The following is a 23,453-nucleotide window of genomic DNA, read 5'->3' on the forward strand; positions in this document are numbered from 1 at the left end:
TTGTTCGCAGTCACATCAGCAGAACTTACGTCACGCCCAACCTTTCAAGCTCTTCCGAAGAAAAGAGCACAAGAACTCTCGCGTTAGGCCAAAAAAAAAAATAGGTGTGGTTACGGTAACATAGCCCAAAAAAATAGGGTAGGAAGGTAGGCAATCACCTTTTTTTTTTTTTACTTTTTTTTTCTAATGTGTACAAATTAAACCTACTTGACAGGGAAATAAGTGTGCGACTCGGGCGATTTTGCTTTCATTGCGTTTTCTGCACTGGTTTTTGTTTTGTTTTTTTGACAAATGTAATAAAAAGTTATAGGGTCGGCCCCTAAAAATAGGGTAGGTCGGGTTACCGTAACCACACCTATTTTTTTTTTTAGGCCTTATCAAACAAACGTTGTGTATGTATTCACGTACTCCGTCGCTGTATCGAGGGCTCCGATCGCTAGTTTTTTCCTGCATGCTTCCTTTCAGTGTATCTTCGAGGAATGCTGACAAGGGAAGATAGGTAAAGACAGAGAATGGATGTGAGGGAGTACAAGACGTACGTAGAACAGCCGAGCTGGGCCGTTACAGGAAGAACTTAATAGAGTGTGGTACCAGCAATGATAGGTTGGAAATAAGACTCGTTTGTCTGTGCGTACGCTTCGCTCATGTCTGTATCCCCTCGGTTCTATTGTCTTAAAAATGTGCCAAATGACAGATAAACACGAAAAGTGCAGGAAGGAATGGGGGTTGGGGGAGGGGGGGGGGGATGTGAAATATTTCTTTTCAATGAGAGGAGAAGAATTGGGGCTCTTCTACAAACCGACTGGCGGATATATATCGAAGTTGTCGATTCTTGCCCAGAGCATATTACTGAAGCAGTGAATGCACAACTGTTCCAGCTAAAGGTAAGGCCTACTTACCTACAAAACTGAATCAGAAAAGATAGCTTATCCTTGTGCCATAGGAAAGACAGACGGAAAAGTTCAATACGAGAGCAAGTGTAACAAACAATACAGAAAAGAGGAAGCTTTCTGATGAATTAGCGTTGGGCGTTGAGTTTGCTGTGAATGGCTTGTGGTATGAGCGCAAATGTTGTACATAGTCCTCTTTAAGGTGAAGGAAACTATGTATTGTTCTTCACATGCCGCCCCCTCGCTCTCCACCCCCTTCCTTTACGGACGTCTTGCGACAGTCCATAGTCAATGCCTACAGGAAAGCCATTACACTGTCTATGCTTACAGCTACCAAGTTCTTTATACTGCTTGCCGCAGTGCGTTTTTTGTATACTCCAAGTTAGACGCAAATGCACCTACTAATGCTGCTGTTTCGAAACAAACCACAATCAAACATGCAAACAAATACTGAACTGTGTAACACACCAACAAAACTATTGTATAATACCGCTTAAGAAACGCAGTCTCAAAATATATTGTACATCTGCATCAGTGACTGTGCCACATAGGCCTACAGCTCAGAGTGCCATATACTGAATGTCATCTGCCAATCATCGCAGTAACATGCACGATGCCAACAGACACAGCCAAAAATACATGCCAACACGTGCATCACAACTGTGACCTGTCAGTGAATCCAGTGTCTAAACACATATCTATAGATGTGTTATACTTCAGATCACAGATTGCACGATATGCCCAAGCTACGCCCAGTGTATTGTACCCTGCAATATGCCTCTAGCTTGCCAGGTTTAAAGATGAATCTCCACAAGCACCGTTCATGATTGTTCAGCTGGTGAACACTCTCTCTGATGAAAGGCTGTTTGTACTGGAATAGTGTTCGAATAAAGTTATATAGGACACAGACGAACTGGTGCCCAAACCGTTCCTCCGGCTGCGTTTACAAGCGATCCACTATCAAATACATATACAAAACAATATTTTTAAAAGTATTTTTTATTCCACTGCTAAACTCGTTTTGCTTCGCATTCAAAAATTAGAGACCGCCGCCGATTAACTCCGATTGAGCTGGGTGAGGTTTTCAGCTGAACAGGTGAAACTAGATCCTGATACTACATCCGTATGTTTACGACTAGAACTGGGAACATTTTACCGCAGGATCTGTCGCTTTAAACTACACCTCCAGATATGTCTTGGCTCTGGGTAGAACCGAAAGGCCAAAGACAAGACAACTGCTCGTCCCAGGAAGCAGAGTGCGGGTGATGGGTGATGCTGGCGATGCACGTCTAAAGGGCAATGTTACACTACCCACCTGATGCTGACAGTGCGTGCGGCAAGGTGCTGCTTGACATTTTCCTGTGTGATGCATACGAAAAAGCATTATGCTTATACTGTGGTTTTTGTAAGGAAAATGTTCCCAGGTACAGCCTATTTCAGTGGAAGAAAGAGTCATGTAACCAGGTTTGCCTGCTTTCTTTTCTGAGTTGTTGCTTTTTTAAAAGGGACCTTGCCTATGTAAAGAGACATACACGCATGTTTGCTTGCATTCCTTTTTGAGGGGCTACTTATTTAAAGAGACCATGCTTATTTCAAGACTCGTGTAAGCAGGATTGATGACTCTCTTTTAAGACTGACTCTTCTTTAAAGCAACTTTTATTGTCAAAGCATGTCAGGTATCACAGCGCATCAAGTTTTATGCTGTAACATCAACACCTATGCATACCAACACGAGTTTACCGTTTAGATGCAAACAGGTCGTCAAAGGAGGTTGGCTGCTCGATAAAGAAAGTCTCCCAACTGCATTCAGAACTGATATGTTATCTCTTGGACTAGGCAGTTGAGTTGTAGAAATTAAGCAAGCAGAAGGCTGAATTAACACTCCCCATTATCAGCTGCCAGGTAATCACGGCAAGCTAACTGGACGGTACTTCACGCTGTAAGGGAAGCGCTACATAAATATACTATTAATATTAAGATGCTTCAAGTGAGCATAAGCAAACAGGAGAGCAAATTTGCGAGAATGTCCTCAGTTGATCGAATAGTCGGAAAGAGATTTGAACGTTTAACATGGGAAAGTCAATGTATTTTTGTTTTATTCTTGAAATTGAGACGGCAAGCAAGCACTTTTTTCAAATCAGTATCGGTTCTACGTGTACCAATGATCCACCGGTCAATTCTTCTTCTGCTATGTCATACCCTTACCCAAACCTGCAATTCCATCCTTTGCAGCCTAGGTCAAAAAGACTACACCCCCCCCCCCCCCCCCCCAACAGTAAGGAGAGCACACGCTGTACATAAGGAGCTTAAATCTAGACATTCCCCTGCATGCAGCAGACTCCTTCTGCCAAGTGCGCACCGGGAATGCTAGCAGATGGAATTAGCGCTTCTGTGAAAACATAGGAAGAGGGCCCCAAGCAATACAGTGGAAGCTGTGGAACTGCACTACCAGAGACCGCGGTGAAGACACCTGGCCATTGCTATTCTCGTTTTCCGCTCATTTCACCTTCATCAACTTTCTCTGCACAGCTAGCGGTGGTCCAGTAAATAGTGTGGCGTTTTTCACGTGCACGCTACCTTTGAGGCCGAAGCCCGGGAGGCTGTGCGCAACCGGAACCGGAACTTGTACAACACCATTTGTATTAATTTTCTTTTTTTTCTGTTCTTCTTTCTTTAGTCCCCCTTTCTTTTGTTTTGTTCTTCAAACCTTTTAATACTGAAGCTTTTTTTCTTTCCTTTTATTTGCATTTATGCTAAAAACAGAAGTATGGTTGAACCAAAAATCGGTCCAAAATTAAAGCCTTTGAGTTTGACTTGGTACATCGAACTAGTCACACTTCCAAACCAGCACCCGAGAAGGCACATGTATGCTAATGCTTTCCGTTGTCTTGACAGTGTCAGTAACTTAGCTCGAACCAAACCACAACTCTTCATTTTATCTTGTCTTTTTCTTTGATGACAACAATTCTATCGTGTTTATCTTGGTGGTTATTTATGTGTGGCGTACAACCGCGGCTTCAAGGAGGACAGAGAAGTGCAGAGTTTCAAAAAGTTTCCATTTGTCTTTAAGACAGTAAATAACATAGGTGGCTTACTGTCTCGTCTGATCAAAAATACCTTCTCGCCAACCTGAGAGATTCTGATTTTCCGTTCAACATTCATTTTCTTTAGCTTCAAGGGAAAATACCATTTGTAAACTATGATGTCTGCTGCCATCTTGATGGATGATCAACTTATTGCGTGTTATCTTGAAATAGAGACATCGGTACACTGACGTATAACATGAATATTCAAGTAAAGTCATCGATGATCAAAGTGATAAGATCATATGACGATATATATGAGTTTTTCTGAAGATGAGCCTGTGCCAGAACGTGCTGTGTGTTACCCAAGTCAAGTTTCAGCATCGATATCTCGCTACGTTTGCATCATTTACAATATTTTGTTCATGTTTCCGAGTAGACATATATGCAAAAGATATCTGGAATAAAATATTTAAGAAGAGTGTATACATGTGTTTGATATGATGCGTACGCGTTTCAAGTTGTACAGACACGAAAGACACTAGCTTACTTGCCATGGCAACAAAATGTTAGTTTGTGCCGCTAACACAGATTTGGTGGCTTGTGTAGCTGCCGTAGAAAAAGCCAACAATTTCGGCGAAGGTTTAGATTAAAAAAAAAAAGTAGAGAGAAAAACACAAGAAAGGGTAATCTATGGAACGTTTAATCATTGAAAAATGCACTAGCGTTTTGACACAGCAGCATAACAGACAAGTAATAAATACAAAACAACACAATACTGATGGGGTTTAGAGTTTGAGGGTTTGAGTTAATCTTTACTTTATTTGCAGAACGTTTTTTGCCTACTGAAACTCCAAAATCAAAGCAATAATTATGGTTCACGGCAGGTCACGTGTGGATCATTGATTAATGCACTGGTATACTGCAGTTGAAATGACAACAAAAACGCCTCAACAACAACAACCGATGACATGTCATTCTTCTTCTTCTTCGTTCATGGGATGTGGGTTTTTAACGTGTATGATCGTTTTTATCCCGCCATTCAGGCAGCCATACGAGTCGCTTTTGGGGAAATGCCATGTCATCATAATGTACACACCCGTGACTATAACAGGCACTGTCAGATCATACTCAGCACAAATAGTTTATAGCTAACGTCATCGACTTTTTCAAGGACGCGACCCAGGTACGCCGAATGCCAACACAGTTGAATGCATCACGCCCGTTATCTACCTGGCGTTTCGGGGGAGACGCAGCTAGCGACCTTGCGGCAAAGGTCGAACAGCAAACGGTGGCAGACATGTTTTCTAAGAGAGGCAAAACTTGGTCACGAAGATATTGCGCACGTACAGTACATAAGCTTTGAAACTAAATTTTTTTTGACCGATTAAGCAGTAAAACTTGCATTTTGTTCTAAAACATCTGTAGTGAGTTATGTACTTTTTGTAATGACGTTAGTTTGTATGATAACTATAAACTTGCAAAGGTCGGGAAAAGAAAGAGAGCAGCCGTTGTGTGATAAAAGAGGTGCTTGGTTGCATTTTTTTCTACAGTCGGGAATGTTCTCCATACGAACTTTCATCAATCGAGGAACAGAATTTAGACAGCTTGTTTTGATCGGGAAGCTTCGGGAAAACGACTCCAATGATTAAACATGTCTTCAATTACGTTAGTCATTCAGAAAGTTGCCATCCAATATCTGTGATTTTAATTTGGAAAAAGAATTCACTCTGGTTTTCAAGAAACAAAAAACAAAAACAGAAGTAAGACAAATCAGGTCGAACACTTTCAACGAACAATATTCTTCTTTCAATAATCCACCACAGAAAAGCACACAGCACAGAAAACTGAATTACACATACAGCGCAGAAGCAGAAGCATCACTAATTAGAAAAGAAGGAGATTTACGTAACCACAACAACTTCACTGACTCACAGTTTCAAAACCTCACTCGATCAGCTGTTGCTACTCTCAAAATCAAAACAAATTGCGACCGACGGCTAAAACAATCAACGACTAACAAGCAAAACAAAAAAGCAAGCACATTTTTTTCTGGATACCCCCCCTACCAAACTATAGAATCAATTAAACCACCTTACCTTTATACCGACGAGGTAAAAGGTAGCAAAGGTTGGTCGGGGAAGGAAACGTGAAAGTCAGTGCAGAGAAATGGAAAATAGAAAACGGAGAAACGGGTCGTGGGGTTGGGGGAGGGGACAGGGAGGGAACACAGGGGGGAAAAGGGGACCCCAAGTGTCTACCCTTGCCTACATGGGCTAATTCTGGCACCCAGGAATGCTTGACAACCGCGTAGCATCCTCTCTTTTCTTTTCCTTTTTATTAGCTGTGTCTCTAACGCTACCTGTGGCACTGAGCGTCTTCTTTTTACTTCTCTCAGTTACCCCCCCTCTCTCTCTCTCTCTCTCTCTCTCTCTCTCTCTCAGTCTTTCTGTCGAGTTTTTTCTCTGTGTTGCGGGCCTGTTGCTGGTTACTGAACACGCTTTGGCTGCGCTCTCAACAACTACCTACGCGCTATACTATAAAAGGCGCGGGTGCCTGGCTAGAAGATGGCGGTGCATCAGTTCTAGAGAGAGAGCGAGAGGGTGAAAAAGAAAGATAGCATATAGGCTTTGACGTACAAGTGATTGGCGCGGGGTGGGGGGAGAGGGGGGGGGATAGATTGCGGTGTAGCACGGTCGACTCCTTCGCTCTTCAAGGGGGGGATACAGGTAGGCAAGGCACTGACATAGCAGGAGGCAGAACAGGTAACAACACAGCGTGCCGAAGCCGGCCGGCACTGAGCTCTAAGCACAGCAGCAGAAAACGTATAGCACGAGCGCTGTAACATTTTGAAGTCAACGAAACGGTCAAAGTTTTTAAAGGGGGTTGGCCGCGGTGACAGCGAGAAGATAGAGGACTCACCCGCTGGATGGACAGGGCCTGGCCCAGGTCCTTGCCGCCCTGAAGACGGAATCCCCAGGGGGTGTTGAAGGAGTCCCGGTAGAGACGAACTTGAAGCTGGGAGCTCATCCTTCCCGTTGGCGGAGTCCTTCGAACACTCCTCTCTCACTCACTCTCTCTCTCTCTTTACTCTCACGTTTTCCTCCTCCTCCTCCTCCTCCGCCTCCTCCGGATTCTAGCAGCTCCTCAACTTTTTTTTCTCCCTGAACCTGTACACGGCACACTACTCCACCTTCCTCCTCATCCACCCGCGATTGCAGCGACTACACCATCATGGCAAGGGAAGCCGTTGTGGAGCAAGGTACAGGCCCGCTGTTGCTGTACGCACTACTGTCGGTGCTCGTCTGGCAACGAAGAGTCCCGACCTACCTGCCTTTACCTTACCCCCTTTTCCCCTCTGCCGTGGCGCTGTTTCACCTGCCTTTACCCTCTCTCTCTTTCTCAGTCTCTCAGCCTGCAAGTCAGTGTGCCAGACTTCTGAGTTGCTTATTCCACGTACGCTTTCTCCTCTGTTCTGTTCTGCCACAGGCTATTATGCGAGACTGCGAGGCTGGTCGGCTGGTCACCACCGCTGGCACGCTGTTTCTTCATTCTTTCTATCTTTTGTGTGTTCCGTTTGTCCATAGTCATATATTCATCATTCTTGATTCAGTCTGATTCTTCTAGTCCATCCTCAACCATCGTTAAATCCTCTTCTTGTTCTTGTTCTTCTTGTTCTTCTTCTTCTAATTCTTAGATTTTCTTCTTCTACTTTTGTTCAGTCTTCGGCCACGGTTTGATCCACACTCAAAGTAATCATTCTTGATTCAGTCTGGTTCTTCTAGTCCACCCTCCACCGTCGTTGCGTAATCTTCTTCTTGTTCTTGTTCTTCTTCTTCTTTTTCTTCTTCTTCAGTCTTTTCGAGTTAGTTCTTCTTCTACTTCTTTTTCTTCTTCAGTTTGATTCATAGTCATTATCATCATTCTTGGTTCTTTCTGCTTCTTCTAGTCCATCATCCACCGTCGTTGCTTAATCTTCTTCTTGTTATTTTTCTTATTTTTCTACTTCTACTTCTTCTTCTTCAGTTTGGTCCATAGTCATAGTCATCATTCTTGATTCATTTGGTTTCTTCTAGCCAATCATCCATCCACCGTCGTTGCTTATTTTTCTACTTGTTCTAGTTGTTTTTCTTCTGCTTCTTTTTCTTCTAATTCTTCTTCTTCTTCAGTTTGATCCATATTCATAGTCATCATTCTTGATTCATTCTTTTTCTTCTAGTCGTTGCCTGAATCGTCTTCTTCGTTTGGGTCCATCGCCATAGACTTCGGTCTTCTATGCATCAGTCTCAGTGCAGTCTTTTTGTCAGCCTCTGCTCGTTGTCATACTCATTGGTTGATATTTCTTCTACTTCATTTCGAACGTTGTAACCTTCATTTATTATTATTATTCTTTGTCCATTGGTATCTCAGCTCCGTGTATCTTCCTTATTTCACTCATTCAGTTTCTCGTTCTTCTTTTCATATCTTGTCTCCTTTTTGCAACGTCACCACTTATATATTATTACTTCTTTTTCCGAGTTCACCCTCTTTAGGCCTACCTTCTTCCCTACTTTTTCCTATTTTACGTTTGTCAGTAACGGGCTGTTGTTTTCTTTGGCAAGTTTTCGTTCAGGGAATGCTGTAAACTGCAAGCAAAGATGATCTCAAGTTATGTTGAGGGGTGCAAACATGCAGCCCACTGCGTCTGTTACTCCCCCCTTCTCCCGGCACCCGCTTCTCTTTCGCCCCCCCCCCCCCCCCTCAACCCCCCAACCCCCCCCCCCCTCCCCCGCTCCTCCCGAACACATTTTTGTCTAAAAACAGAATTGCGTACTTTGCTGCTCCTGTCAATCTTGTCTAATTGTCATTCCGTGACACTGTTTTATTGGTGTTGGTATACAACGTCATCTCCGTTCATTTTCAGCCGTCTTAGCCGGTTTGGCCTTTGAACTAAACAACGTCACCATCAGGACAGCCGCACTGCCACAACACAGAGGCAGACACTGAGAGGGACAGGCTGACGGCAAACCGTGCTGACAAGTAGACTCTCTCTCTCTCTCTCTCTCTCTCTCTCTCTCTCTCTCTCTCTCTCTCTCTCTCTCTCTCTCTCTCTCTTGCTCTCTCTCTCTGCAGTTATTTTTTTTTAAATAAGTTATTTTATTTCACTCCTTTATTTTTACGGGCCAGTCAAGTCATTTCTTTTTGCGTTGTACGTGCTGCGTGCAGTCGAGAAATGGTTCATTGCCCCCCCCCCCCCCCCCCCCCCAAAAAAAAAAAAAAAAAAAAAACAAGTCGCGTAAGGCGAAATTACTACATTTAGTCAAGCTGTGGAACTCACAGAATGAAACCGAACGTAGTCCGCCGCTAGTGCAAAAGGCAGTGAAAGTGACGAGCCTGTTTGGCGCGGTAGCGGTAATTGCGCAGGCTAGTTTTTAAAACGATTTCGGAAATTTAATTTTGATCATAAGTTTTATATTTTTAATTTTCAGAGCTTGTTTTTAATCCAAATATAACATATGTATATGTTTTTGGAATCAGAAAATGACGAAGAATAAGATGAAATTGTTTTTGGATCGTTTAATAAAAAAAAAATGTAATTACAAGTTTCCGATTTTTAATGACCAAACTCACTCATTAGGTTTTAAGCCACCAAGCTGAAATGCAATACCAAACCCCGGCCTTCGTCGAAGATTGCTTTGCCAAAATTTCAATCAATTTAATTGAAAAATGAGGGTGTGACAGTGCCGCCTCAACTTTTACAAAAAGCCGGATATGACGTCATCAAAGGTATTTATCGAAAAAATGAAAAAAACGTCCGGGGATATCATACCCAGGAACTTTCATGTCAAATTTCATAAAGATCGGCCCAGTAGTTTAGTCTAAATCGCTCTACACACACACACACAGACAGACAGACAGACACACATACACCACGACCCTCGTCTCGATTCCCCCCTCTATGTTAAAACATTTAGTCAAAACTTGACTAAATGTAAAAAGACAAACAGAAAAGCTGATGTGTGTTTGTTTGTTTGTTTGTTTTCCACAATGTATTGCGCTCTGTCGGTTTGAATTCAGGTACAGCCGGCAGGTGCGTACGTCATACATGTATTTCTGCTTAGTCTGTCACTTTCTCTGGCAAGTGTGTTCGTTGTCTGCACGTCGAGGCAAGTGCCGTAAATTATGATACAGTGGCACTATGGTAAAACAACCGTGGAGGCTGAAATGAGTGTTCACAATGTCATTACACGCCGCATCCCGCTCCTCGATTAAAAAAAAAAGTTCTTGTATCTCTCTCTCCCCGCCTCTCTTCCTCTAAATGTTACCTGCAAAGACTATGATTTTCTTCAGGGTTTGTTTTTGTTTTTGTTTTTTTGCGTACTCATTTATCGTCTCTGAATTCAGACGCGGCATGACTGACACATTGTGCGCGTTCTTGGGAGGCCGGGAGGGGGGGGGGGGGGGGGGGGGGGAGGGGTAACATATGATTTGACCAAAGCATGGTTTATGCTCGATTGATTGACTGATTGACTTGAACTAATTGGTTGATTGATTGATTGATTGATGCATGGATGGATTGATGGATGGGTTGACATATAGCCGATTACTTTTAATTTTACGACTCTGTCGATTTCATCTTGGGACTAATCAGCAATTTCAATAACCACAGTAGTGATAATGCATCTTTACATCAGTATTACTGTCAACTGACATTCAAAATCACAGCGGCCATCACAGTGAACAAAACAACTCAAAGTGGATGACTCGACAACAAACACCGACTTGATGATGAAATCGAAAAAAGGCACAGACAGACGAGACTGACCGTCACTGAGACAGAACTCAGTTGAGCCGGACAGAGAGAAAAACAGTCATACTTAAAGAAACACTGAAACAAACACAACCGCATATTTACACACATTCACACACACTGACGCGGCACACACACAGACACACACACTGACTGACTACATAACTTGTAAACCGGTGTGATGATCATCGAAGGTCAGGTGAACATTACTACTCCGTATCTCAGTGTGCTCATTCAGACTCGAGTTTCTTCGCTATAAGCCAGTCCAAACTCAGTGACTCCTTTTCGTACTCGTCCTAAATGACCTCCCACCCACCCTTTCGATTCATCACTTTCATCAACAGTTAAAAAGGTAAAACATTTCAGTATAACCCTCAAAACAACAAGGTGGTGCCAGAATATAAAAGCCGTATCAGGTGTCGCTGCGCATGCGTCGTCAGTTTCGTCGGAGTGTGTGTGTTCGCAGCCCACGTGGTGAGGTTGCATTGCCCAATTTAGCGAGCCGTGCGCGCGCGCACGTGGAAAAGTCTACCTATCGGCTAGTGACGTTCTCCCGTTTGATTGGCTGTCGAGATAACTAGGTCAGTGTATACGGCACGTGCGTTTCGTGAACGGCATGTGCGGAGCACAGGTGCGTGAAGTTTTGCTGTTAAGTAAATGTGTGTCGTGACAGTATTGTTCACTGCGGTATTCCTTAGATTATTCCAGCGAAATGAATGTTTCTAGTGCGTGTGCTTGCATTGCCGCATACCGCCGCACACACGCCCAAAGCCGCCTGAGTGGATTAAGATTAGCTCGTGTCAGTGTATGTTATAATACTATATGAGTATGTGTTCTTCAGCACGAGTTGTGTGTGTGTGTGTGTGTGTGTGTGTGTGTGTGTGTCGTGTGTGTGTGTGTGTGTGCCGTGTGTGTGTCCTAGGGTACGTGTCAGTGTGAAGGTTGAGAGCGGTCTTGTGTGTGTGTGTGTGTGTGTGTGTGTGCCGTGTGTGTGTGTGTGCCGTGTGTGTGTACTAGGGTACGTGTCAGTGTGAAGGTTGAGAGCGGTGTTGTGTGTGTGTGTGTGTGTGCCGTGTGTGTGTACCAGGGTACGTGTCAGTGTGAAGGTTGAGAGCGGTGTTGTGTGTGTGTGTGTGTGTGTGCCATGTGTGTGTACTTGGGTAGGGGAGACCGGGGCTAGTCCGCCCCCGGGGCACATCCGTCTTTGTCTGTTTATTCTTACGTTTGCCACCTTTTAGTCATTCACACCATGTGAGAATGGTGTCCCTTCTTCCAGCCATATCCTGCAGAAGTTCAGAGGTTGCGCGCCCATATATCGTGAGTACAGGTCACAAAAAGTGTTTTTCGGCATTTTTGTAACATGAATGCATAGGAGTTGACTTAGGTTTTGATGCATTACCTGTGAGAACAAATACTTAGTCTTGGTGTCGAGTGAAAGTGCGTTAATTAAGGTCGAGTTCTGACGAAAGTTTTGCTTCTTCCTTCCCATGTTGTGCTCGCTATCTGGCACTAGAGTTGCCTGCCCGTGCGGGGGCAAGTCCGCCTATTTGTCATGGGGCAAGTCCGCCATGACGAATGTGCAGGTGTGGGAAACAGTCCAGTTTACATCTGCCATAACTGTGACTCTGATGGTGACTCCATCTATTTTCGATGGTAAAGATTGCAGATTCATGTCTAAAAAAGACTGACGCCGATTTGTGTTACATTCTTTCGACATTCTTTTGTATTTTTTCATTGGCATTTTTTTAACCTAAATATTGAAGGGAATTAAAAAAGCTTTCCCACTGATCGGGTGCTTGTTTGAATGACTGTGTGTGCGTGCGTGCGTGTGTGTATAAAGCTTGCCCACTACTAGTCTTGTACCTACTATGGGATGAGAGTGGCGGACTTGCCCCACCCTGTAGGCGGACTTACCCCGACTTGGGGCAAGTTCGCCTACGTTAGGGTAGGTCTACTTAAAGCAGTATGTACAACAAATGTTCATGCGCACATAAAAACTGTCTGCACATTGATATCAGCTACACATTTGTCTTGATGTAAAATAAAAAATCAGTCTTCTAGTTCATCAAACTCGCCAGTTATGCTACCAAAAGCATAAAAGTAGGCGGACTAGCCCCGGTCTCCCCTACGTGTCAGTGTGAAGGTTGAGAGCGGTGTTGTGTGTGTCTGTCTACACGTACAGGTGCTTGTGTCCCCGAGAGACACGGACAGAGAGGCAGAGGGAGACAAGAGAGAGCAGTGTGCATCAAGTTGTTGTTTTCATGCAAACTTTACGTCAGTTCTGCTTCGTTTGTTCACTTAAACGCCGCTGCAGTCACAGTACGACAATTAAAAAGACTAGCTGTAGCACAGACACAAAATAAAAGCACACATACATTGTATTTGGAGTAAGGAGAAACAAGAATGGAACATACATTTAAATTTCTTTCATCTTGAACTTTTATTCAAATAAACAGAACCAAAGTTTAATGAGAATTGGACACAACTGGTAAACCCTTCTGAAATTATATCAGTAAACAGGAAAGATACATTCAAACAAAAACAATCAAGACCAGCCCTCAATTCTCTGAACATGATGATGCAATATTCTTGCAGTTGCATGCAAACAAATAATGTTCACCTGTATCATACTCCTTATAACTAACTACCTTTAATGAGCAAGGTCATAATTATTGTGTCACATGGTTGCACAGGCAGCAGGTTTGCAATAAATTACAGAAAGAAAAAGTAACCTTCAAATTCTTCTTCAATAATAAAGAAAAGTGAACACACACACACACACACACACACACACGCATACGCACACACACACACACTCACATATGCACACACAAACACTCTCACTTCCTCTATCTCTCCACTAAATAAAATCATGTACGTATGTTTACGAGAAAAGATGATAATGAAATAAAATGCCGTGTTTTCATACAAGCCACTTTACATACCTTGGTCATCACATCAAATTGCTGTTAACTCTCTCTCTTAAATATTCACACACACACACACACACACACACACACACACACACACACACACACACACACACACACACACACACACACACACACGCTTTGCTGCCTAAAATATAAAGTTCTACAACCTTAAGATTGCGTTTTCTTGCACAATGTTCACTTAACAGGAACTTGAACCAACAGACCAGGAGCAGAGTAAGCATTCTAGAATATTCTAGCTTCTGTGGATCATTACTAAAGTAAAAAGATGTTTCCCTGATGAGCACTTGGGCCTCCCCCACAGAAATATTTCAGTATCTCTTTTTGCATAAGATGATCTGCAAGTTCTCCTCTTTAGCCCATACTCAGAAAAACGTTCTCGGCACTTCAAAGAAAACGAGCAATGCATATCTGACATGTGTGAAACTTGTAAAGTGCATGGAAATATGCTATCCAAAAAACAAAAACAACAAGAATCTACGTCATGTCATAACAATCTCACATTGTAGCAAGTATTTACACAATAGTGAACTCTTTTTAGGCCATAACTACATGCATTGAAAAAGGCTAAAAAAACCAACAACATTGAACGGAAATGTGAAAGAGATAAGATCAGATTATTTTTAGACTAGTAACATATGTCTTTAACAAAAATTACAACTGCACTAGTTCATATTTAAATTAAAAGGGATTCCTGGCGTCATCTGTCTCCATGTGTAGAAAGAACGAGCGACATGCATACTGGAATCACACTACTTCTCTCTCTCACTCTCAGAAGCAGCCACAATGCACAGTGCATTAGCAAAGAGTTTTCTTTTCTCTCACTCAAGCTCCACTTCATTTGCTATTCTTTCACAGATCTAGGTTTCTTCACTCAACTCACAGTCTCTGCCACAAGTCCCCACACTTCATCTGTCCATTAGACCAGCCTCTTTCATTTTTGAGAAGAAAAAGCGCTCCACAACGTTCGCACACTTGTAATACTCTGTGTCAGGCTCGTTGTATGATCGGCAGTTTGTGAAAATGCGTGTCATGTCGGCGATGAAAAGGCGTTTGTCGCAGTAGTAGCGTGCTTTGAGTCGGTCTCCCATGGTCCTTAAATCTGGAGAGAAAAAAAGAAGGAGGAGATGTTGTTTCCAAAATTTTATAAATAAATTTTCATTTAATTAATATACTTACCCAACTCACAAATAGCAATTAACTCTAGTTCAGTGCTGGTTACGCTGTACGCGTCCCCTTGGTAACCAAGGGAGACCACTCTAAAAAAGAAAGTGATCAATCCCATAAGGCCAGACTAATGCTAGTCTGACTTCCGTATGCGCGCGCATACGCCGCCATATTTTCATTCCAAACGAAGCCCAACTCACTCTTTTTTAGACCCCAGTACCAACCACAGCGGGGAGGTGGGAGGGAATAAACGTTGTGAGTTGGGTAAGTATATTAATTAAATGAAAACCGCGGAACCGGAAGGTGAAGGCGAAGACCTGATCCTCCCCAAAGACGTAACGTCAATCACGCCAGACGGCATAGAGCGAATCTCCGCTTTCGTCGCCGTCAAATCCGCCGCCAAAGATGAAACCTGCGAGCTAAGTGTAAGTAACATAGACGCAATGTCGGAGGGCAAAACACCTGAACCACCAGGAGCCCCCGACACAACATCCTTATCAATCTTCTTAACAGAAACGTCTTTGTCACTGCGCGTGACCCTGTCTTTTCTCACAGACAAAAAGGCGGCCGACGGCTTGTCAACAGCCACATCTGTACATTTATCAACAACCGGCTCTGAAAGAGGAATGGCGGACTGTCCGGCACTCTTTCCCCTCCTAGACGAAGAAGATTTCCTAGACGAGGAAGATTCCCCAGAAGGAGACGCTGCAGCAGTAGCCTGTCTCGAATTGGGTTTATTCTTAGCGTTATCCGCCATGGTAAACACGAACTCACAAAAATTTTCAGAACAGAAAAAATCGTACAAGTTCGTACAAACGCGACAAAATGCCGCCAAAGTTTACATAAACAGGAAAGATCTCACCGAATAACAGCAGAGGTGAAGATAAAGCTCGGCGGCAGACCAAGGGGCGAAGCCAAAGTCCGTAGACAAAGCAACAAGACTGAAAACAGCCGGAGCATACTTAAACAGCGACCAGCCTTGTTGACGCTGAGATTTGGAATGAAAATATGGCGGCGTATGCGCGCGCATACGGAAGTCAGACTAGCATTAGTCTGGCCTTATGGGATTGATCACTTTCTTTTTTAGAGTGGTCTCCCTTGGTTACCAAGGGGACGCGTACAGCGTAACCAGCACTGAACTAGAGTTAATTGCTATTTGTGAGTTGGGTAAAGATATGTAATTTAATCTTTCATTACAGTAGCACATTTTCATGATCTAGCCACCTTGAAAACAGGCAGTTGATTTGCGCTTAAGCTTCAATAATATTTATTAATCAGCCAACAATTCCTCTGTTGTGAACAACAGTATTCACTTAATAATTTTGATGACAAGGCTTATAAGAATACAAATTGCAAACAATAAGTATAAACTACACTTTAAACCAGACTGTTTAGGGTCTGTGTGGTGTTAACTTTTCTTCAAAGTCTTAAAATCGAAGACTCCCAATACCAGGAAGAAATGTATTAAGCTTTGCATAAAAAAGTCAATAAGATTATATCTTACCCATGGGAAACCTGATATGATCATAGTAGTCTGGGGCTTCTGATTTTTCCACAGGCTTCAAAAACGGCCAGGCACTGGCATGGTTCTGAAAAGAGAAATCAATATAGGTAATCTTGCTCTCTAACACAATGCATCTACAATTTTACATGTACATTCAAAAGGTTGATTAACAAAACAGAACAGAACCGAGCAGAACTAAATTCTTCTTCTTCAGCATTTCCTCGGCTGCAGCTCCCATTTACACTCATGGGCACAAGTGGGCATATTAACAGCTATTGTGTTTTCAGCGTTACAATAGGGTCCGATATTTAGACGAGACAAGTATAATGCCGACGAGTCGAAGACGAGTCGCATTATACTTGTTCGAGTCTAAATATCGGACCCTATTGCTACGCTGAAAATACAATAGCGATTATATAGCTGTTCTGACCTTGATTTGTTGTTCCAAACTTACAAAATGACAGTTTTTGCGTCGATGCGTTGATTTGACAACACAGCTGTTAAACAGCTTTTTATTAGTTCATTCGTATACAACAAAAAGAAGTTTGAGTTTTTTAAATTTTGAACAAGACTACTAATGAAGAAGACCAAAACACAACATCAACGGAAAACTAGAAACAACTGAAGAACTACGATGCAACAAGGGGAGGAGAAGAGAACAGCTAATCCGTACAACGCAAGCAGACGGTAGCGAAGTTTTCAGTTTGGGTGAATGGCATTTATACTTGTCTCGTCATGAAGTGAATTTTTCAACCTCAGTTATAAACGACTACATGAATGTCAGTGCCATGGGTTGTACATCAATACTTCAGAGGGGAAGTGGGGTATTTAGTGTGGAGTTACGAGATAAGAAAAGCCGAATGCGAAAGTTTGTGTCAGTCGGCAACCGAGCTCACACAGGCACACAAAAACGGCTGTTCCGTTTTACTCCCCTGTTTGTACTACATCTTTCGACTTTAGGCATTTTGTGGTGTTTAGGGACAGAAAATAATTGGTTTAGTCCTGTTTCATCGGGAAGTTAGCAGGAAAGGGTATGCTATCGACATTTGTAAAGCTGAAAAACATTCCCGAGAAGAATTTCAAGTTGTCAGTGTAGGCCTATGCTGTTGTCGATTAAAACACAATGTGGTACAGATGGGTAAACCGGAACCATGCGTCTTTGTTATGCTTTTGGATATTGGCAAAAATGGCCGACTTTCGTAGCATTATGCTTTGATGATCAGAAGAGACCATCTAATCACAGCCCCTGAATTCCCCCACGTGTCCATCAGAATAGCTGTACCAGCAGGTTCGCACATAAGTTGACCAAATCAGATCAGCAAAATCTCCAACCTTAACCCACAAGGCTTATATAGCCCTGATTTGAACCCCGAACCTTCCACATAGAAAGCCAACATTCTAACCATTAGGCTATTTCGCCCAACAGAACAAACAAAACGGTTTCGTTAATCCCAGTTTGCTTAAATCAAATGATTTTTAAAGACATATATTCCCATATCCCTCCTTTATCCCAAATTGCCCGTCCATTACGAATAACTTCAATAATTAGTGAGAAACATTTGATCTTGAGAGACAAAATCAATCAAAAGGTGACAAACTTGTTGTACCTTTTGATAAAGCAAGTAAAACCAGACAAGCTGACAGAGGAACCCACTCACCTTGGCCTGCTGTAGCACTGTGCGTAGTGATGTGTAGAGCACTTCAGGATCCATGGGAGGCTCTTCACTGTAATAAACAATACCAAGTATTCAATGCCACAGTGTTGCTTGTTTATTTTCTCATTACATTTTGTCCCAACAGAGAAGTCAAGGAAACATCTATGTTAAATCTTCTTCTTCTTGTCGATCACTCAGATGGAAACGCCGGTTCTCCGCGCAAATGTTGCCGTGCGCTGTAGGTCGTCCAGACTGAAATAGAGCTTCCCTTGCACCGTGGTCGCCTCCGCCATGTTAAATCAAAGCAAGAATTAGATTAAACCACACTGGAGACGTCAATGTTACTGCAACATAATGCGTTCATCTAGGACGCTTCTGAGAATGTTTTCTCCCTTTGAGAACAGATGAACATTAGCAGTATGAGTCTGAGATTAAAATACAAAAAGAGTAAGGGAAGAGGCCAGACTGATAAGCATTTATGAGAGCCTGGTAAAGACACCAGTTTAGCAAGTGGTAAGCGCAATCTCCGCTTAAAGAACAAAGAACTAGACATGAGTTGAATACAGCATTCATAATGTTGTTTTTGGATATTGTAGTACTAGATGAATACCCGCTTCGCCGGGTACGGCTTCGCCGGGAAGAAGTCGAACCGAATACCCGGCTGCGCCGGGGACCCGGCTTTGCCGGGTGTACGCCGGCTTTGCCGGCGCACCGCATGAAGGAAGGGAGATAAACGCGCAAAACACTGGAGAAGTGTAAAAATAGTATAACGGGAATATGGATTGAGCGTTGTCGACAGTGACTTTCTAAAAATAAAAACGGGAATATGGATTGACGCCACACGAAGGAAGGGAGATAAACGCTGAAAACACTGGAGAAGATAAGGAAGAGTTACTGGGAATGGATCCAGAGAAAAACCAAAATCAGTTCAGCGCTGCGCGCTGAGAGCACGTGTTGAAATATCTCATCGACCAGGTTATGTCCGGGGTGAACCTGAATATGGCCACCAAATTTGAAACAGATCCATCGAGAACCTTGGGCGTGCATCGCGAACACACAGACATACACACAGACACAAGTCGTATATATATATAGATGATGACACAACTAAGTTACCTCCCCTGGCACATGGATCTCTCTTTTGTTTGCATCTAAAATATACTTCTGACCTTGAAGTTTTTGAAGGTAAAAGAATCACTGTGGTTACCTGATTTCCACTTTGAAGCCTGCTTCAAGCACACCAGGAATGCTCTCGATGGGGATTTGATGAACTCCATCTTTGAAACAGGTCAGTCCTGAGAACACCTTGTCTTCTAGTTCCTGTTTCTCCTCTATCACCCGCTTCACAATCTGTACACACACACACACACACACAGTTTGTTACAATGGCCGAACGTTTTGATGGAAAAAAAAACAAAAGTACTGACACAACCTTAGTTAGTGCTTTAAATACCCATCGCTAACTCCTACAAACCTCCTAAGTCTGCACATTGTCATTTATACATAGATAAAGTAGTTTTCAAATTGCAATAATAAAGAAAAGAATACCAAAATTGTTTTATAATTTTGGTAATAACAATAGACGAATTCCGAAAATAACTCTGTCAGGTTGTGGGAGAGTGACTTTTTCTTGCAAAACTTCGTACAAACATTGGAGGAGCCAATCACTAGCCAGGGGTGTGGCGGAAACACATGCGCCCCTCCAATGTTTGTACAAGGTTTTGCAAGAAAAAAATCACTCTTCCACAACCCATACATACCCGACGGAGTTATTTCCAAAAATCGTCTATCAGCAAGCAATGAAATAATTTTAAACAATGTGAGAACAGAGTACAATCAAAAGGCTGCAATGCATACACCGGTCCTCATACCCCTCCTACTTGAACAACTGCACATGATTTTGAGATGATCTATTAACTGCGTCTATTCACAAGATCTAGTTGTACTCCTTACATCTTTCTGCTTTCTGATGATGCTGGAGAACTCAGTGTACTTGATGCGTGGGTTGAGCTCACAGCCCATGAGCGTTGCACCTTCATAGTCCTTGATGTAACCCAGGTACGCTGCTTTGGCCAGCTTGATCTCCTTGGAAAAGCCCTGAAATCACACTTTTCTTGATGACCAATGTGACCTAACTATTAACATAATAATATTGACTCAACAGACAGCTCCGATTTCAGTATGTGACATGGGCCAGCTTGATCTCTTTGGAAAAGCCCTGAAATCACACATTTCTTGATAACCAATGTGCTGAAACTTTTAAAATTGACTCAACAGACAGCTCCGATTTCAGTATGTGATGTTGGCCAGCTCACTTGAAAATTGCGAGCTCAAAGTGATGAAGTAAGCAAATGAAAGTGCGTCTGTTATTTAGTATCTCTTGTACTATTAACGCAATTTCTCTCATTTTGGTATTGATTTAGAGTCTGTTGCTCTTTCTGAGACAAGAAGAAGTGAAACAATGGAGCTGTATGTTTAGCAAGGTTCACTTGGAGAGAATATGTAATGACATTTCAGCTGCTAATATTCATGATGTCAGGTGAGCAATTTACTGCAACCAGGTAATGAGAATGCTTTGACTGTCAGACATAATCAGAATAAATCGGTTCATTGTCGTCTGTCTCGGTCTAAGTCTGTTGTCATATTGTGTTGACAAAAACAAACATCATGTGGTGGCTATTTCTTTAGCTGTAGTCCACTTTTAGCAGAACTGGAATGTACTGTTGAAACAAAAGCTCTACACTGAATTGTTAATGCACACATACAAAAACAGAGTTTTTACCTGTTTCTTGAAATAGCCAATGGCGAACTCATCAGCAAAGGTAAGGAAATGGCAGATGTTGTGCTGAATGTGGTAGTCTTTCAGGTGGTTCATCATGTGGGTTCCATATCCCTGGAAACAAAGTAGGACAAAACAGTGTTACTTGGCTGTCAGTGTTCAAGCGTGCATAAAGCGCGAAGAGCACAGATCCCAGTGGTTTCCGACTATCTAAGCTGTCATTATAGGATAGGATAGGATAGGATAGGATAAGATTTACAGTCCAGTGAGGTTACCCTCATGGAAATTCGGGCTGCTTTCTCCCCGGGGAAAGCGAGCTGCCATACTTACGGCGCTACCCATATTTTTTTTTTTCCTGCATGCGTGTATTCATGTTTCCTAAGACTTAATGCCGTGTGAGATGGAATTTTTTTACTTTATTCCAAGTCCCACGGGTATTTGATGGACATTTTTATCTATGCCTATACAATTTTGCCAGGAAAGACCCTTTTGTCAATCGTGGGATCTTTAACGTGCACACCCCAATGTAGTGTACACGAAGGGACCTCGGTTTTTCGTCTCATCCGAAAGACTAGCACTTGAACCCACCACCTAGGTTAGGAAAGGGGGGAGAAAATTGCGGCCTGACCCAGGCCTGAACACGCAACCTCTCGCTTCCGAGCGCAAGTGCGTTACCACTCGGCCACCCAGTCATTATTATTATTATTATAATAACATTTTTAAAACTTTCCTTTTCATGAAAACTACTATCTAGATCAAAATCATATATCCAATTCAAAGAAATTAACATGCAAGAACACATACAACACATTTCTCCTGAACTGTCTCTTATTTTTTACATTCAGTCAATACTTGATTTTCTATTGTTGGCGCTTTTAATTTACATAGATCACATAGACTTCTTTGCAAAAGATCTGCTGTAGATCTACTATATAATACTGGTAGGTTTTTCGGTGGTTTTTCGATTCCTGTGACCAAACCGCGCGGATTTGTGCCTTCTCCTTCGGTTGCTATGCCAACGTGACCCAGGAAATCGATTCCGCTAGGTCCCGACTTCCAATTTTGTCCACGAACAAAGTTTGAAGAGGTTTGTCTCGCAAATTTGAGCAGACAACAGTGAACTTTGACCTGAACTTTGACATCGCGGCGAAAGAGATCTGTGATTGGTTCTTCTTCTAAACACTACATTAAACACTACGCGACCGCACCTCAGACGAACCTAGCTGTGTGTTTTATTTCTCTACCCCAGACGAACCTAAAATAATAAGAAGATAGATAGATCTGTTTATCTGTTAATGGAACTCCAAAATATTCCATAGATTTGTTTACTTAATTTTTAAAAGATAAGTTCGAAACATTATCACCTGATAAGTCGCCGTATAACCTTATAGGTTCCAGCGACTAAATATTTTCCCCCGGTGCAACCATAGACATGTACGTCATCATGATCTCCCCTTAATTTGACCGTTATTTTGGCTGTCTTAGTGAAATGGTAAGATATATCTCTATGTTTTTTACATGTAAGTGTTCGGAAAAAATACAGTTATAGCAGCTATGTACAAAAATAAGCAGCATATGCTCTTTTCGCCAAAGTAAAGTCCTTTTTTCTTCTGGTTTCTTATATGTGTCACAGCACACCGCAAGCTTTTAGGCGAATAGCAAGTGAGTGGTATATATATATCATCAATTTTATAGTAGATAACGGTGTAAATTACTTACCATGTTCATGTCCGTTATACGTTTTCCATATTCCATATGTGTCATTTAATTGTGTATTGCTTGATGCCATGTATGTATGTGTGTGTGTGTGTACATGACTTTAAATAAGCATGGATGGATGTGTGCACTCGATTGTGTGTGTGAACCATGTATATATTTTCTGTTGTCAATTACATATGTTATACTATGCGTTTGAATCATTAAGTATTTTAGACGTCATACTTTTTTTCGTATCTTCACGATGGCTTTTTACCCGTTTAAATTTTAATGCTTCCAACTTTCAAAGCGCTGCACGGCTGGGAAAAGATGCGCACTTTTATCACTGTTGTTCATGTAGACGTAATCATGGATTCATGCAAACGTCATACCTGCTGTATTTTATTTTGTTTGTTTGTATAGTCGCGTGCGGTCGCGCAGTCTTTTTGGTCAGTTCCGATTACCTCCCATTGATGCGAAAACCTATAATTATGACTGTTTTTTGTTATTTTTCTCTCTGTTAATTCACCAGTGGCTATGTAACATGTGTTATACCTTATAGGTTCCAGCGACTAAATATTTTCCCCCGGTGCAACCATAGACATGTACGTCATCATGATCTCCCCTTAATTTGACCGTTATTTTGGCTGTCTTAGTGAAATGGTAAGATATATCTCTATGTTTTTTACATGTAAGTGTTCGGAAAAAATACAGTTATAGCAGTTATGTACAAAAATAAGCAGCATATGCTCTTTTCGCCAAAGTAAAGTCCTTTTTTCTTCTGGTTTCTTATATGTGTCACAGCACACCGCAAGCTTTTAGGCGAATAGCAAGTGAGTGGTATATATATATCATCAATTTTATAGTAGGTAACGGTGTAAATTACTTGCCATGTTCATGTCCATTATACGTTTTCCATATTCCATATGTGTCATTTAATTGTGTGTTGCTTGATGCCATGTATGTATGTGTGTGTGTGTGTACATGACTTTAAATAAG

At 42.2% G+C, this 23,453-nt stretch overlaps 2 protein-coding genes across 7 annotated transcripts in view; both read right to left on the reverse strand.

Moving 5' to 3' along the window:
* Window positions 1-7,324, reverse strand: part of LOC138959284 (ataxin-2 homolog) — a 53,163-nt gene extending 45,839 nt beyond the window's left edge. Inside the window, exon 1 of one of the 6 annotated variants that reach the window (XM_070330689.1) lies at window positions 6,836-7,324. In XM_070330689.1, the coding sequence (XP_070186790.1) occupies window positions 6,836-6,943 (108 nt within the window). In that variant the 5' untranslated portion in view covers window positions 6,944-7,324. Of the gene's footprint in view, window positions 1-6,012; window positions 6,159-6,835 lie in introns of those variants that run through there. The other 5 variants (XM_070330688.1, XM_070330690.1, XM_070330691.1 and 2 more) reach the window with 5 other exon arrangements.
* Window positions 7,325-13,124: 5,800 nt separating this feature from the next.
* LOC138959285 (histone acetyltransferase KAT2B-like) overlaps window positions 13,125-23,453 on the reverse strand; it is a 29,821-nt gene continuing 19,492 nt past the window's right edge. The window contains exons 12-17 of the mRNA XM_070330694.1: window positions 20,763-20,873; window positions 19,934-20,077; window positions 19,188-19,330; window positions 17,984-18,050; window positions 16,326-16,410; window positions 13,125-14,756 (exon numbers count right to left, since the gene is read on the reverse strand). Coding sequence (XP_070186795.1) covers window positions 14,563-14,756; window positions 16,326-16,410; window positions 17,984-18,050; window positions 19,188-19,330; window positions 19,934-20,077; window positions 20,763-20,873 — 744 coding nt within the window. The 3' untranslated portion in view covers window positions 13,125-14,562. The remainder of the gene's footprint in view (window positions 14,757-16,325; window positions 16,411-17,983; window positions 18,051-19,187; window positions 19,331-19,933; window positions 20,078-20,762; window positions 20,874-23,453) is intronic.

The sequence above is a fragment of the Littorina saxatilis genome, linkage group LG2 (genome assembly GCF_037325665.1).
Source record: "Littorina saxatilis isolate snail1 linkage group LG2, US_GU_Lsax_2.0, whole genome shotgun sequence".
NCBI classification, from domain to species: domain Eukaryota; kingdom Metazoa; phylum Mollusca; class Gastropoda; order Littorinimorpha; family Littorinidae; genus Littorina; species Littorina saxatilis.